The sequence below is a fragment of the Azolla caroliniana genome, unplaced genomic scaffold (genome assembly GCF_043228905.1).
Source record: "Azolla caroliniana isolate FFs.n. ecotype wild unplaced genomic scaffold, voAzoCaro1.0.p SCAF_4, whole genome shotgun sequence".
Taxonomy (NCBI): domain Eukaryota; kingdom Viridiplantae; phylum Streptophyta; class Polypodiopsida; order Salviniales; family Salviniaceae; genus Azolla; species Azolla caroliniana.
In genome coordinates this window covers 3,920,765-3,936,670 of record NW_028230439.1, presented here as the reverse complement: position 1 = coordinate 3,936,670, position 15,906 = coordinate 3,920,765, and the positions used below count along the sequence as shown (strand labels likewise).

Below are 15,906 nucleotides of genomic sequence, written 5' to 3'. Positions count from 1 at the left end.
CATACATTTGGGTCCTTTAAACAGTGCTTCTTCAACTGTGTCCCCAAGGTTTATTTAAAATTTACGCACACCTTTTTAGCAGCCTTTCCTTTTTGCTTCCTCCCTGCAGGCAAAACATGCATAGCCAATCTTCCATCTTCTCCTGCCCATCTCCTTCAATTGGGTGAAGGGGTTGTGTCAACTGATGACACATACATAGAAGCCTCACTATGAGCTGGGCACAGGGCATGTCACATCAATACACATACACCATACATGGACCATACACATACATACACACAACACACACACATACACATACACACGTGTCACAACACATATATGTACATACACACTCAGAGTTCGGAGCCATGGATGAAACATGGACAATTCTTCATGTTGTGTTGGGACTGACGGAAACCTCGGTTCTCCAGTGATATCACGATTGTCGAAGACAACATCCTAGATCACAATTCGCACACGTGATTCACATTAGTGCTTATCGGAAGAAGAAGCAAAAGAAGGATACGAAGATGATGAAACCATTCTACCATTGCATACGATCACATTCATACACCCCCCGAGAACTTGTTGAACATCTACGGTTCGCTCTTATCTCTCATTGAATCATATAAATGATAATCGTCATTTCATCTTCATTGTCTCGCTTCCCCCCTCCTGCATGTATGTACATTTTGTTTGTAGGATTTCATTGGAAGTTTGGCGATTCCAAAATAAATGCAAAGTCTTCCCTTTACATAAAATAAATAGCCAGCTTCGAGCAACATTTCAATCAAGTTTTACTTTTTGTTTGTTAAAATGAAACAATAATGCAAACTACAATCATCTATGGTGAGAAAGGAAGCTTTAGCTTAACGCCAGTATATGTGTGCGTGCATGTATAATTTTTTATTATTATCTGAACCCTAGGTGAATACTTGGATTATATAGTAAAGGGGTCTCAAACTTCAAAAAAATTTGAGACAACCTAATGTTTTATTAAGATAACTTGTGACATAATAAATCAATTGAGCTCAAGCGCACCTATCTCTTTCTTGGTACCTGACCATACATTCACTCATCATATTTGTAGGTAGGATATCGATTGCGCACCATAATAGCTTTTTTGAATTATTACCTTTGAAAAGTCACACTTTTTGGGCTTTAGTGTGTTTTAAAAGAGGATTTGAAAAGTTGAAAGATAAATACTCATTAAATCATAGGGATAATATATTTGTTGTTTATGTGATGTATACAACTAAGAATAGTCTTAGAGGAATTCCACTATTTATCTTGATTTTGGTTAACCTTGATGGGTACATATGTATGTTCCCATATACAAGAATTTAAAATAGTTGTAAGATTCATGACATGTGAATTTCCTTTGTTGGTTTCTTTGCTTGAAGAATCAACGATCAATAACTTCGTTTGGAAATTTTGTAACTTAATAATAATTCGTTTCTACGTTGGCAAATATTGAAATGTTGCATCATACATGATAATTTATAAATATTGCTTGATTTCATATGTGGAAGGAACTATACAAACTCGTAAATAATTATTACTTACTAATTCATGATCATCCCTTGTGGTTCCTTCTATATCTACGATGATCTTATGGCAAGGGGAACCTTTGAATGAATTATAAAACTAGTTAATATAAAGGCAACTTTTGTAAGGAAGGGTACCAAAAAAATGCATTTGTAGAACCCGCCAATTTCATTTTTCTTTCAACCTAAATACATGTTATGCTACTCCATGGTGACCGTCAACTATGAACCCATTTCTCGTACTCCATTTGTACCATAGACTCTGTAAAGAATCAAGAGATGGATTCTTGTGAAGTGGAAGAGGTGTGAGTTGTGTGTGTGTGTGTGTAAGAGAGAGAGAGAGAGAGAGAGAGTATACGCAAGGTTAAAAGTATATTAGCAAAGGAGAAAGACTCAACATTGTACAAGGTGGGAGGAGGGTGCTTTACGTAGTCACCCTCTCTCTTCATTAACTACAAGCCTCATGGAGCATGGGGAATGTGAAAGCTCATAAGTTATGTGTCATAGAATATGATTCTATGACTCATACTAAATGCTAGAATACAAAGTGGTGACATAATGGTGACTCTTGACCGTTTGAGTGTCTCTTCACTCTCAAGGTGAGTTCACACACTAGACCAAGTTGAGCTTGATTCTCAACATGACCTCTCAAGCTCAAGTTGGGTCGGTTTCATACGGTATCCAAAATCCGCTTCGACTCGCTTTATGCGGAGTTGCGGAATCCGTGCTCCGGCTTGCGTTGTGCATAGTTGCGAAGTCTGTGCTTCGGCTTGCGTCTTTCTTCGCGGCTTTGCGCGGTAGATCGACTCTTCGCTACTTCATTGCGTGGTTGTGGAATACATGCATTATTGCGTAGTGTCTTTAGTACTCCCCCTCAAGCTTGGCAGGTCAGGGATCGTCAATCCGAGATCGGTCATGAATTGCCATAGCTTGTCGGCTCCTAAGGCTTTAGTGAAGATGTCGGTTGTTTGAAGATTGGTGCTAATGTGTTGTAGGTTGACATCGCTAGCCAGAACATGCTCTCGGATGAAGTGATAGTGCACTTCGATGTGCTTTGTCCGCAGGTGGAACACCGGGTTCCGAGCCAGATAGATATTGCTCATGTTGTCGCAGTAAAGGGAAGTCGGATCCTTGATGGGTACGCCTAGATCCTTCAAAATCCTCTTGAGCCATACGGCTTCACACGCAGTTACGGCTACACCCCTGTATTCCGCCTCCGTACTCGAAAGAGCAACGGTAGGCTGCTTCTTGCTACTCCAGGATATTGCTCCGCTGCCGAGGGAGAAAACAAATCCAGAGGTTGATCTTCTATCAGCTTTGTAGTCGGCCCAATCGGCGTCTGTGTACCCATTGAGTTGTATTGGCATCACGGTCTTGTAGAGGATGTCGCAATCCATTGTGCCGCTCACGTAGCGTAGAACTCGCTTAGCGCAATCCAGGTGAGTATCACGCGGTGTTTGCATGAATTGGCTAAGGAGACCGACCGGATAACTCAGATCGGGTCGTGTGATCGTGAGGTAGATGAGACTCCCGATGAGTTGCTGATATTGAGTCGGCTCACACGCTTTGGTGCCGGAGTTCGCATCTAGTTTGAGATTACGATCGAACGGGGTTGCCACGGATTTGCACTCAGCCATCCCGAACTTGTATAACAAGTTGAGGATGTAGTGCCATTGAGAGATCATGAATCCGACCGGAGTCCAAATTACCTCGATGCTGAGGAAGTAGTGGAGCTCCTTCATGTCCATCATCTCGAACTTGTCGGAAAGGAGGGATTTGACTTTATTGATTTCGATGAGATGCTCACCTCCAATGACTAGGTCATCCACATATAAAATGATGACGATCGGATTTGCAGAATCACTACGTATGTAGAGGGAGTTGTCTAATTTTGACATACGGAAGCCGATTTGATGAAGATATTGCGTTATCTTCGAATGCCAAGCACGTGGTGCTTGCTTGAGGCCGTAGAGTGGCTTCTTGATTCGGCATACAACTTTCGGATGGGTGCTCGAGTTGAAGCCGGGTGGACCTCCTCTTCTAATTCGCCTTGTAGAAAGGCGTTCTTGACGTCCATTTGGTGGAGGTGCCACCCTTTCGCCACGGCAATCGCAATTACGATCTGCACCGTCGTCATCTCTACCACCGGGGCAAAGGTTTCTTCGTAGTCGACACCATGTGTCTGAGCGTATCCTTTCGCTACGAGTCGAGCTTTGTAGCGGTTGACGGAACCGTCCGCATTGTACTTCACTTTGTAGATCCATCTGCATCCGATCGCCTTTTTGTGTGGTGAGGTGGGAACAAGATCCCACGTCTCGTTCTTCCGTACTGCCTGCATCTCCTTGTTCATTGTTGCGATCCATCGCGGGTCCTTCGCGGCTTCCGAAAAGGTTTCCGGCTCTCGTATTGTTGCTACCTTCATCATAAAGGCGTAATGGTACGCCATATAATCGTTGTAGCCGAATCGGCTTACAGGCTTCTTTTTACGAGTGGATCGGTGGAGCTTTTCATTTGCAGAGATGAGGGCTTTCTTTGCTCCAATTGGTACCTCGAAACCGCCGAACTCACTGTCGAGTGAGTGAGTTGACTCATTGTTGGTGAAGCGATCGTCTTCGTATTTCACCATTTTTGCCTTGCCTTTGTCCATCTTCGAGCTAGGCCGTGATGTGCTTTGATCGCTCAAAGGCTCTTGTGGTCCGCTCAATCGGGTCGTGATCGGACTTTCTTCGAACATGCACGTAAGGTGATCTTCGTCCTCTATCTCTTGTTCGGTGGATTCCGGGTCGAGCAGGGTCGGAGTCGAAGTTGTCTCTGGTGCGTACCAGGATGCAGACTCGTCAAAGACGACGTCTCGACTTACCCGAGATTTTCGAGTTGAGGGGTTGTAGCACTTGTACCCCTTTTGCTCCAGTGAGTATCCTACGAGGATACATTTCTCCGACTTCGGGTCGAGCTTTTGACGCTTCTCGTCGGGGATGTGCACGTACGTAATGGAGCTGAATATCCGAACATGTGATAGGTTCGGCTTCTTTCCGAAGAATCTTTCGTGCGGAGTGACCTCGTGCACGCCGGATGTTGTGCACCGGTTCATTAGGTAGACGGTCGTATTTGCCGCTTCGGCCCAATATGACTTGGGCATATGCTTCTCGTTCATCATGGCCCGCGCTGTCGTGAATATTTTCGGCAATAGTGTGAAAATCCTATAAAACGTACGAAATCGAGTATGAATCACGTAGTACAATAATTGTGAAGATAATTTTTTTAATAGATTTAATATCTAAGTACAAAATGATGGAGGTTTCGAATGCACTTTATTACACGAGAAACGAACAACTAAATGTCAAGATATGAGGGTATAAAGTTTGTAAAAGGAAAGGAGAAAATTGTGAGATATCCCACATAGGCACGACAAATACAACTCTCATCATATATAAGGTGGAGCAAAAGATATTATCTTTGTGTCTATGTGTGGAGCATAAAGAGTTCAAGGTAACTTGAACTAAGAGTGGACGTGGGCTAGCTACTCGTAAAGGGTTTTTGCCAACCAAAACCGGACCGACGACGGTGATCCGACGGTGATCCGACGGCGGCGTCCGGCGACTAGATAAATAAATATAAAAATATATATACATATTTACATATACAAGGAGGGCAAGTAAGGATTCAAACCTTGCACCTCCAAGTTAAGAGTCAAATGGCTTACCATTAAGCCATGTTATTTAATTAAAATTATATTTCTATCATTGTACTTTTACATGTAAATTCTCATACATGAGAACTAAAATGAGTGACGTGGTTATCATGCACCACATGTAATACATAAGCGCCAAATGGCAAACATGCAATTTATGCATGTCTTGTACCCTCACATGCATCATATGCATGAGAGCATCTATAAAAGAGAGAAGGGGAAGGAGAAAAAACACGGTTTTTTTTTATGAAAATTAAGAGGAAGAAATTTGTTATCAAATTGATCGTGTAATCTCAACTTCTCTCTTTCCCAATCTATCTTAAGTACTTTCTCGCCAAAGCTTGTATCGACTCTAAATCCTTCTGGTCCAGAACCCCGGCGGTTCCGCCTCATGATCCGCGCGTAGTGACGGATCTTCACGACAACGCTACTTTGAGGATGTGCCGATTTTTGCACTTGGCTACTCCGTTTTGTTGCGGAGTGTGTCGGCAAGTGAATTCTCACCGAATTCCTTCCTTTCGGAGATACGTCGTGAAATCGTCCGAGAAGTACTCCTTGCCGCCATCCGATCGAATGCATCGTACATGTCGGCCCGTGGCTTTCTCAACTTCATTCTTGAAATTTTGGAAGTGTCCAAACACTTCGCTCTTTTGCCGCATCGGGTAGATCCAAGTGTGCCTAGAAAAGTCGTCGATGAAGAGCACGTAATATCGGCATCCGCCGAATGTCGACGTCTGGGCCGGACCCCATACATTGGAATGAATTACGTCGAGTACGCCTTTGCTCACATTCTGCTCCTTCGGGAATGGGTGTCGGTGTTGCTTGCCGAATTGGCACGCTTCACATACACCTTCAATCTCCTTCTCTTTGAATGTCGAGAGTCTGATAACGACTCCTTTCGATCTCATTGCTTTGAGTTTGTTGAGATTGATGTGCCCGATTCGCTTATGCCATAGCTCTATGTTGGAGTCGGCTTTCGTGCTTTTCGCGAACATGGCGGATTTCATCTCGTGCGAATCGAGAATGAACATCTGGCCCTCTCTTCTTCCACGTGCGATGATTCGGCCTTCTTTTTCGATGATGCACCCTTCTTGATCGAATCGTACTTGCATCCCTTACTCAACCATTTGGCCGACCGAGACCAAATTCTTCGTGATGGTGGGAACATGCAAGACATTTTTAATGTATGTTTGCTTACCTCTTTCGCCGAACGGGACATTGCCGATGTGCCGAATCGGGTGCGTAGTGTCATCTCCGGTTTCGACATAACCGGGTCGCTACGGCTCTCGAAGTTCGAGAAACCATTCTTTATGGGATGTCATATGGTTTGAGGCTCCGGAGTCTACAAACCATACGTCCTCCGGATTGAGGGCACTAGTTGAGGTAGCGGCCAACATAGAGTTTGCTCTATGTTTCATCATGAACATTCCGCCACGGTCGGAGTTGTGCCCATACATTCCGCCACGATCTTCGTAGTCGGAGTTGTGCCCGTACATTTCACCACGGTCAGAGTTGTGCGCATACATTCTGCCACGATCTTCGTAGTCGGAGTTGTGTGCGTAATTCGTGAGTTGTCGGCTTGTGGGAGCCGATTCACGCATCTTCTTTCGGCACTCTTCTTCGTGGTGGCCGAGCTTTCCGCAATATCCGCATTTGGTTGCGTTTAGACGGCTCGGGCCGGAGTGGAAGCCCCCCCTTCTTGCGAAGGTTCCTTGTTGGCCTCCGTTTTGCGGCCGAAATTGGGAGTTGTTGTCGTAGGTCGGACCTCGTTCGCCTTGTCCTTGGCTGAATCGGCCTCTCGCTCGTCCGCGTCCTCTTCCTCCATTAGAGTGCGTGTAGAGCATGTGGCCTTCCGACTCATTGCTCCTTGTACGCACGTGGTTTTCTTCGACCAATAGCATTGATTGGAGCTCGAAGAAGAAGGGAGATTTCTCTCGTGCTAGAACGGCGGTTCACATCGCGCCGAACCGTGGTGCGAGGCCGCCGAGGCATATTTGCACCATCTCATCATCATCTATACTTATGCTTATTGAGTCGAGCGAGTCGCAAAGCTCCTTGATCTTCAAGGTGTATGTCGTGATGGACATGTCCCTTTGTTGAATGTTGTTCAACTCTTAGCGGAGTTTAAGCTTCCTCACAGTCGTGTTGGCGGCGAAAATCTTTCGTAGATTTTCCCATGCTTCCTTCGGCGTCTTGGCTTCTCGAATGTAATCGAGCATGTGGTCATGAACACATGTCGCCAAACAATACATCATGCGGCTTGCGGATTGCTCCCATGTCGCGTATCCGGGAGCCGCTTCGGCGGGTCGGTCTTCATGCGCTCCTTTGATGTAGCTCTAATAGCCTTGTCCGACAAGGTATTGGTGCATCTTGTACTCCCAAGATGCGAAGTTGTTTCGATCCAACTTCTCGGTAGGGAGAGCGCTCCCCATTTGAGTATTCATTATGTCGATTCTTCTTCTTCTTCTTCTTCTTCTCTCTTCAAGTGCGAGCTATGTAGCGAAGCTACAATAGTGATGAGCCGGTTCTTGGTCGTCGGCATGGAGCACAACACACGATCACGATGAGGCGAATGGGCTAGATCGAGCTACCAAATCACTCTGATACCATGTAAAGAATCAAGAGATGGATTCTTGTGAAGTGGAAGAGATGTGAGTTGTGTGTGTGTGTGTAAGAGAGAGAGAGAGAGAGAGAGAGAGAGAGATAGAGAGAGTATACGCAAGGTTAAAAGTATATTAGCAAAGGAGAAAGACTCAACATTGTACAAGGTGGGAGGAGGGTGCTTTATGTAGTCACCCTCTCTCTTCATTAACTACAAGCCTCATGGAGCATGGGGAATATGAAAGCTCATAAGTTATGTGTCATAGAATATGATTCTATGACTCATACTAAATGCTAGAATACAAAGTGGTGACATAATGGTGACTCTTGACCGTTTGAGTGTCTCTTCACTCTCAAGGTGAGTTCACACACTAGACCAAGTTGAGCTTGATTCTCAACAGACTCCAATAACTATAGTAGTCAAATACTACCTTGATTTGGATTTTTTTTAGTGCCCATGAAAAAGCCAATATTTACCCCTGGGACCTAAGTACACAAGTTTCTTGATGTGTGTCTCTTTTGTGAGAACGGATATTCATGTGTACTTCAAAACACAAAGTGCATATCTATGTATTAATAATCTATGCACATATGAGCTCCCTTGAAAGCTCTACGAGATCGTTTAGGCCACATCTTGTCAAGTTTTCTTTTCATGTAAACTACCTAACCATATGAGAGAATTTGCTCTTGTGGTTCTATGACAAATTAACACCAACATTCTACGTAATATGTGGTAATCCATGATTTGGTATATATCTCGACTTTGATAATATATCTCTATACTCTTTGTAGTGCCAATATCTCCATGGGAACACGTGTTTACTAGAGCATAACAACAGACAATGGAGAAGGTAAAGCTCTAGTTCCATGAGCAAGACCCAATGAAAGGATTGATCAATGTCCATATCATATCTGTAACTCTCCATTAATATAAGTTAGAAATGTAAAACCTATAACACGGTCTCTTTTGAAATGAATAGAATTAGCCTCCATTGAACATGAAACAATCATTCTTAAAGTAGCATATATGTATAAGGCTCATTCATGAGAGTGTGTCAACTCAAGGTGTACTCATTGACCACACATCTTTGTATGTTGAGGTTTTTGGAATGTTGTATACTCTATTTACGACAAGTTCGTAGAGTTTTGTCTCTATTGTATGTCAAGGGTTTTGGAATGCCAAACACCCTTTTGATGGTGAGTTGGGCGAGACTGGTTGTTGAGCACTCTTGTACCACTAACATCACTTATCCTAATCTATCGAGCTCTTACTCACCTCTTTTAAGCATATAAATTAACTAATGCCTTTGAAAGGCTTAAGTATTTGAGACCAATATAACTAAAAGAGATTACTCACAATGGTGTTAACTAAACCTCTATTACAAAACTCGCCACAATACACACACAGGGTGGAGTGTTTAGGGTTTGGTTAAATAGCACTTACCTTTAATCACTGACTTCACACGAATAAGATAGATAGATTTTTAATGTCCATGGCTGATTGATCAATGCCATAAGGTTGGCTATGTTAATGATCAATGCCCCAATTGATATTTGGTTGACAACGGGACAAAAGTTTGTTAAGTATCAACGAGACATCCTATCTCAAAAGATACACTCAAGACACCTGATAAAAGTGGAGAGTGATAGAAACATTGTAAATAGGTTATAAACGTAATGTTTATAGACTTTTATAATTTCTTAAGAGTCAAAGGTGTCGGGGAAGTTGTGGTTCGTGCGGCGAGGTCACGGGGACTAAGGTGAGTTGGCTAAATTTTAATAAGGCTTCTGTGGCGATGTTAGAAAGATTAAGTATATGAAGAAGAAGAGTTAAAAGTAATGTATGAGAGAGGGACAAGCATAGATAAAGAGAAAGAGACAATGTATGATTTAAGATGAAAGAGTATACGATATGAAGTTATGAACATGATTTATATTAAGAATAAAAGATTTTACGAACTTTACAATGCTTGATTGCAAGATGAAACTTTTCTCTACCAAATTCCGGCTTGAACCATCAACTTAAGTGTTGAGAGATAATAAACTTCCCAGATGGGCTAGCTTGTTTGGTTGATTATTTGATTTTCTATCTCTCTTATCCTTCTTTTCCTTGATTCATCCCTTGATTCCTTGCCTCTCTTTATAGGTTCTCTCATGCATATGATGATATGAGGGTGATTTGCATGCATGTAATGCATGTGATACATGATAACCATCATGCTTATCTAAGCTCTAATCTATGAAGATAGATCCGCTCCTGGAGTTATCTCCAAATGTTCCATATACGAACCCCCCCAAACAGGTCTCACCTCTGTCGATTCAATGATCCCCGTGGGTTGAGGTCAACAAGAATAAATCATTAGGGATGGCATAAGTATGATGATGAAAACATAACTACTTATCCTAATGCTATATATACTTCATACTTGATGTGCGAGGTTATGGGTTCAAGTCTCTCAAATGTCACTCAATCCAATATTCAAGCTTATTTTTTTATCGTGAAGCAAATGCTTCACGACACCGAAACATAATTGTATTTTAGTAAAACAACCAGATGTATTTGAAAGACAAACATAGTAGTTCATCGTTAAACATGACGCCCTTGGGACGATGATTCACTGAAAAAATGTGGTCACATTGGGATGGATATTTTTTGTTTCATGTAAACCATTTCGCCTTATTACATGGTGGGAAAATCCATCATCCATGGGAGGAACCTAGCGTACTTAATGGTTGTCAGTCGTCTCAGAATTCAAATTTGTGAATTCCGAATGTACATATATCGGGCATGCAACACGCGACAACAGAACGACCGACTCAAGTTCAGGGAATGTGACACGAGCCTTCATTGAAGAAGAAATCCCAAATGGCGTACCATCTTACAAATCAACACGACTGACGAACCATGGCAGACTCTTGAAGGGGGGGGGGGGGGGGGGGGGGCACGTTTGGACGCGCAGGCACACATGAGGCAAAAAGAAGGTTTTAGGGGTTTAGAGTTTCCAAATTTCTCCGTTCCAAACGAGAAATTGAGAGATGTTTCGACGAGGACAAATAGATAGGTTTCACAACGAACGGATCGATCGATCGAACAGATGGCAGTCACACATGAGGCTAAACAAAGGTTTTAGGGTTTAGAGTTTCCAAATTTCTCTGTTCCGAACGAGAAACCGAGAGATGTTTTGATGATGACAAGACAGATAGGTTTCACGACGAACAGATTGATCGATCGATCGATCGAACAGATGGCATGGGGGCTGCTGCTGGCGACAATTCCATGGGTCTCGAGGTTTCCATGTGTTGTCCGATTTTGGCCAACAAGAAAGAGCAGATGTTGGCCCAAGTGTGAACACGACGTGTCCACAGAGATTTGGCAGAAACCCTAAGGCCTTCCCTCCATAGCCTTCTTCTTTCTGCACTCCTCGATCTGTTCCACAGGCGAAGCTCGCCATGGATTCTTCATCTTCGTCCTCTCCATCATCATCATCATCACCATCTTCTTCCTCTTCTTCCTCTTCTTCCTCTTCTTCTTCTTCTTCTTCTTCTTCTTCTGTGTCCGAGACAAGGCAATACCTCTGCAATGTATGCGGCGAGACGCGCTCGAAGAGGTCCCTCATTGTGTCCCACATGCTGCTTCGCCATCCGCAGGATTCCTCGCGCTTCTGCGTCGTTGGCAAAGACAAGCGGCGATACATGTGTCAAGTTTGTGGTTGCTTCCGATCCAAGCTTTCTACTCTGCGAAGCCACATGAAATCTCACGAAAGCTCGCAGGTGAATTAATGAAGGAATGAATCGAGTAAATTAGCAGAATTTCCTGTTTTTTTTCCTGAAATTTTGAATGAGCTAATGCGCCGGCTTTCTATGGTCTTTTCTAAAATCGTAAATGAATACGTGGTTTATTCGTTTTCGATTCTTATAATGAATCTACGCTTCATCTTTCTTCGTTTTCTCCAATTGAAGATAATCTGATCGTTTCCATTGCATACTTTACTTCTTTTCTAACGTTTTACTGATCTCATCCTCAGTCTGCCTGATAGGTATATCTGCATTGGTTTTGCTATGAATGTCGTTCTCTATTATGGTTCGAAATGACTCTCAAATATTCAGTTTCCACGGTCATATTCTTACTGCAATGTAGAATGTGTGTTTGAACAGGATCTTTTGCTATAATTATGGATGTGATACTGTCCCCTGTGCCTCTTTCCCCACCTTTATTTTGACTGTAATACAAAAGACATTGAAATAGTAAGATCCTTATTGTAAGTCTTTCTGAAGATGTCGTGGTAATATGAGTTCTTCGTGATTGTGCTTTTGATTTTATTTAATGTTCAATCTTTGGCATGTCTGTCTGTTGATGGTGTGAATTTGATTTTAAAGAGCGAGTTTTTTCAGCAGATTGCATGCGAGGTAGAATCTACATCGCCATCTCAGGATCAAGAAACAAGGAAATGGGAAGACCTTATCCAGTGTAATCACTCTGCGTCTGAGTCTCAGAAGGCTTCACACATTAACAAAGACCTCATAGATGAGGTATTTTTTTAAATTCCCTCAGTAGATTGTTGTGTTACTGTCCTTGTTTTGACATGGGAAAGTGCATGTATTCTTCCGGTTTTACTTTTGGATTGCTCACGAGTCCATGTTCCGGGCCTATTCTTGCAGTTTGTATGTGCATCTCAATGCTCGTTGAAATCTACATCATCTCCACAGCAAGAGAATAAGAAACAGAAACTCTGTCAATCAGAAGCTGAGAAAATAAACATTCAGCATACAATGTACTCAAATGAGGTATTTCGTGGCTCATTTCAGCATATTGTTTCTTCAGGGGATAAGGTCTAATGCAGGAATGCCATTTTTCTTGTTCTACTATTCTTTATTTACAATCTGTGTTTCTCTTCAAACAGCAAGAATGTAAATCTAAACATCTGGGAGAATCGTGTTCTTCATCTCCGCCTCAAGCAAATGAGGAAGAATGTGAACACCGTCACTGTAAATCTAACTTTGAGGGCAATCATCCAACATCATCTCCACAGCTAGGAGCAATAAATCATAAAGGACTTCTCGAGTGTAATCAGTGTGGATTTGAAACCAAGAAAGCATCTCATATGAGGCAACATTTAGCTACACACACTGATGAGGTATTCTTTGGGAGCTATAGAATTGCAATCAAACAGATTACTTTAGAATACTATATATTAAGCTTTTGCATGTTGAGCAGTTACATATGGTGCACCAGATTAGTACTGAGAAGGGTGACCTCTCTGGAAGTCCTGGTCACACATGGCTTTGTTTTGGATTCATATTAAAAGGTCAGATGATGATGAAACTAATTGCAATGGAGAAAGCTTCTATGTTTTATGGCCCACTGGACAAAACAACAGTGAGAACTATTTACAAATAGTTGGAACTATGTTTTTTCTTGCTTGCAGAGGGCTTTCCATTGTCCGAAAGATGGCTGTGGGAAGTCTTACAAGCGACAGGACCATCTCAATCGACATCTTCTTTGTCACGAAAAATCATCTGGACACCTTTGCCCTAGACCAGGATGTATAATGATATGCTCCAATAAGGCAAATTTGCTTAGACACCTCAGAAGTCATGACTTGAAAGGTGATCATCTTCAGCGCAGTGTCCTGCAGAAACAAATGAATTCCTTGAAATGCCCTGAACAAGGTTGTGATAAGACCTTTGACTACCCCTGCAGACTACAATACCACTTTGAGTTAAAGCATGGTAAGATCAGTTGTTACTAATTGTATTTCTATACCTTTGCTGAGATACTGTACTTTATATCAATGCTCAAATTGTTTTAGCATCATGACTTACCTAAGTGTTTTATGTTTTGGAACCAGGCTATCAATATGCAGATATCTTTTGTTGTATTGAAGGATGTGGAATGAAATTTCCCAATGCAGAGGCTCTTTATGAACATACCCGGACTTCCCATGCTAATCTTGGCTGTAACATTTGTGGCTCTTCTGTGTCGAGAAAGAGTTATAAACGGCATCTCATGTCACATGATGACAATGAAACTAAGCCAAGACTATTTTGCCCTTACGATGGATGTACTCGCAGCTATGCAAATGTAAGGTTCTTATTCTGTCATTATAATCATAATTACAAACTATTGATCTCTCTAAAACAATGTGTTCTCAATCTGTTTCCAATCAGAGCTCAAATCTGGCAGTGCACATCCGAGTTTGTCATATGGGTAAAAAAGATTACCGATGTACTGTTGAAGATTGTTGTGAAGCATTTGGCTATAGGCATACCAGAGATAACCATGAAAAGTCTTGTAAACACTGTTACAGTGAGGTAACTACAAAAGACATTTCATTGATAATATTATGTGGTTTTCAATTGTGTCTTTTGAAAAGAAATTTATACTATAAATCTTTTGCTCTGTTATTAGGGTGACTTTTTGGAGGCAGATCAGAAGTTCTGTTCTCGACCTCGAGGTGGTAGGAAGCCTATTACTCTACAAAAAGTGGAGGACTTATTTAGGAAACGAGTCTTTGGTTGTGACAAAGAATAACAGAGTTAAGGTGTAGATACTGATGCTACGGAGTTAATGAAGGAGAAATATAACCTTGGGAGGTTCGTATACTGATTCTCAAGAGATGGGGGTGCTCATCTCTTAAAAAATCATACTCTTAAGCTATCGATTCGTGACATTATATCTATATAATTAATCGAATCAGCAAGTAAAAATCTATCCCTCAGGAAATCTGAATCCCTCCATGGATCCTAACTGGTAATGCGTATAAATATTGTAATTATAAGCTATATGTATACATTACTACTTCATTTGGTCCCTAGGAAGTTCTCTTCCAACTTTGTAACATAGTGGGGCTCCAATTTTAAATTTATTATTTTCCCAAAACAAAATTATCCACTTGTGTGTTGTATCTGCAAAGAACTTGAAGATAAAGATTGAAATGGCAACACATACGATTTAGCAAAACGTTTACATCCAGTAAAGAGATGTATGTACACAAAAAAGAGTTGGAAGTTATGCAACAGTAAAGAAGAGCTGTCTTTAGTTGGTCCTGGAATTCGTATTGCTATATTTATTTATGAATTTTTAGGTATCTGAGCTATGCTGATTGTGTTGGATGGCTTCACCCCAGTGAATGAAAGGTGTTTGGATATATGCTTAGTTGCAAAAGGTGAATCTGTTAACCTGGCATTGCCTTAGGCCATGCTTCAGCTTTTACAGCAATTTTGAAGTGTGTTTTAGCAGAGCTGAGCACAACAATGTTGTGTAGAGAAAGCCTCAACTTTTAAGGTAGGAAGGAAAAAACCTACAGCATCAGAAGCACATGAAAAGACTAAAAAGAGATGGTGATAGTTCTATGTGCCGAACCAAACTTTACCTAAAGAATGTTTCCTGTGCAATGTGATTAATTCCAAGATGTTTAAAGCTTGCGAGGGGGTGTGTGAACCATAATTTGCTGTTAGGGTTTTAGACCAAGAATGGTGAAAAGAATGCATGGATAAAGCCTCAATTTTTATGGTAGGAAGAAAAAGACCAACAGCATCAGCACATGAAGACATGGGAGATGGTGATTCAAACTTTACCTAAAGAAAGATACCTGTGTAATATGATTAATTCCAAGATGTGTATGGCTTGTGAGGTGAACCATAATTTGCGATTAGGGTTTAGACAAACAATGGTGAAAAGAAGGCCTGGATGCCGCATGACATTTTACATCTAGGTAGAGGTGGGAGGCAAAGCATATGTGCCTCATGCATTCTGCATTCACCTAGAGTCATGTAAAAAAAGGTGGTGAGTATTGGGTTGAAGAATAAGACTATCGTGCATCTGCATCCACCTTTATTATATTATAGTCTGCGATTTCTACATATAATTGAGAATTCACTACTTAAATTTTTGTCTAATTAATTGTTTGATTTCTATGTAAAGCTAAAAAATTTCCTTGACATTTTCATTTATTAAGTGTTCTTTTATGTATTCTGCTCTATACTTACATCCATGTGACCTCTTTTACAAAAGATTATTCTGATGTTTTCACTACTTACGATGTTGTAACGACAATTTCTTTTTGTCACTCACACTAGCACAGT

General features: G+C 41.6%; 1 protein-coding gene across 2 annotated transcripts; it reads left to right on the top strand.

Annotated features, from left to right (window-relative positions):
- The first annotated feature begins 11,249 nt into the window (after nt 1-11,249).
- LOC147864867 (uncharacterized) lies at nt 11,250-14,749 on the top strand. 2 transcript variants are annotated; one of them, XM_087319040.1, is made up of 8 exons: nt 11,250-11,592; nt 12,214-12,351; nt 12,481-12,606; nt 12,723-12,956; nt 13,248-13,551; nt 13,671-13,903; nt 13,990-14,133; nt 14,231-14,749. In XM_087319040.1, exons 1-8 carry the CDS (start codon nt 11,272-11,274, stop codon nt 14,351-14,353), a joined length of 1,623 nt encoding a protein of 540 aa, XP_087175166.1. In that variant the 5' UTR covers nt 11,250-11,271; the 3' UTR covers nt 14,354-14,749. The 2 variants fall into 2 exon arrangements, with proteins under 2 accessions (XP_087175166.1, XP_087175167.1); XM_087319041.1 differs by having other exon boundaries at nt 11,251-11,592; nt 12,217-12,351.
- The last annotated feature ends 1,157 nt before the right edge of the window (nt 14,750-15,906 follow it).

Bases quoted from the DNA above. Each gene is read 5' to 3' on its own strand.
- LOC147864867 (XM_087319040.1), top strand. From the start codon at position 11,272: ATGGATTCTTCATCTTCGTCCTCTCCATCATCATCATCATCACCATCT. The intron at 13,552-13,670 runs GTAAGATCAGTT...TTTTGGAACCAG, and splicing joins CCACTTTGAGTTAAAGCATG to GCTATCAATATGCAGATATC. The intron at 13,904-13,989 runs GTAAGGTTCTTA...GTTTCCAATCAG, and splicing joins GTACTCGCAGCTATGCAAAT to AGCTCAAATCTGGCAGTGCA.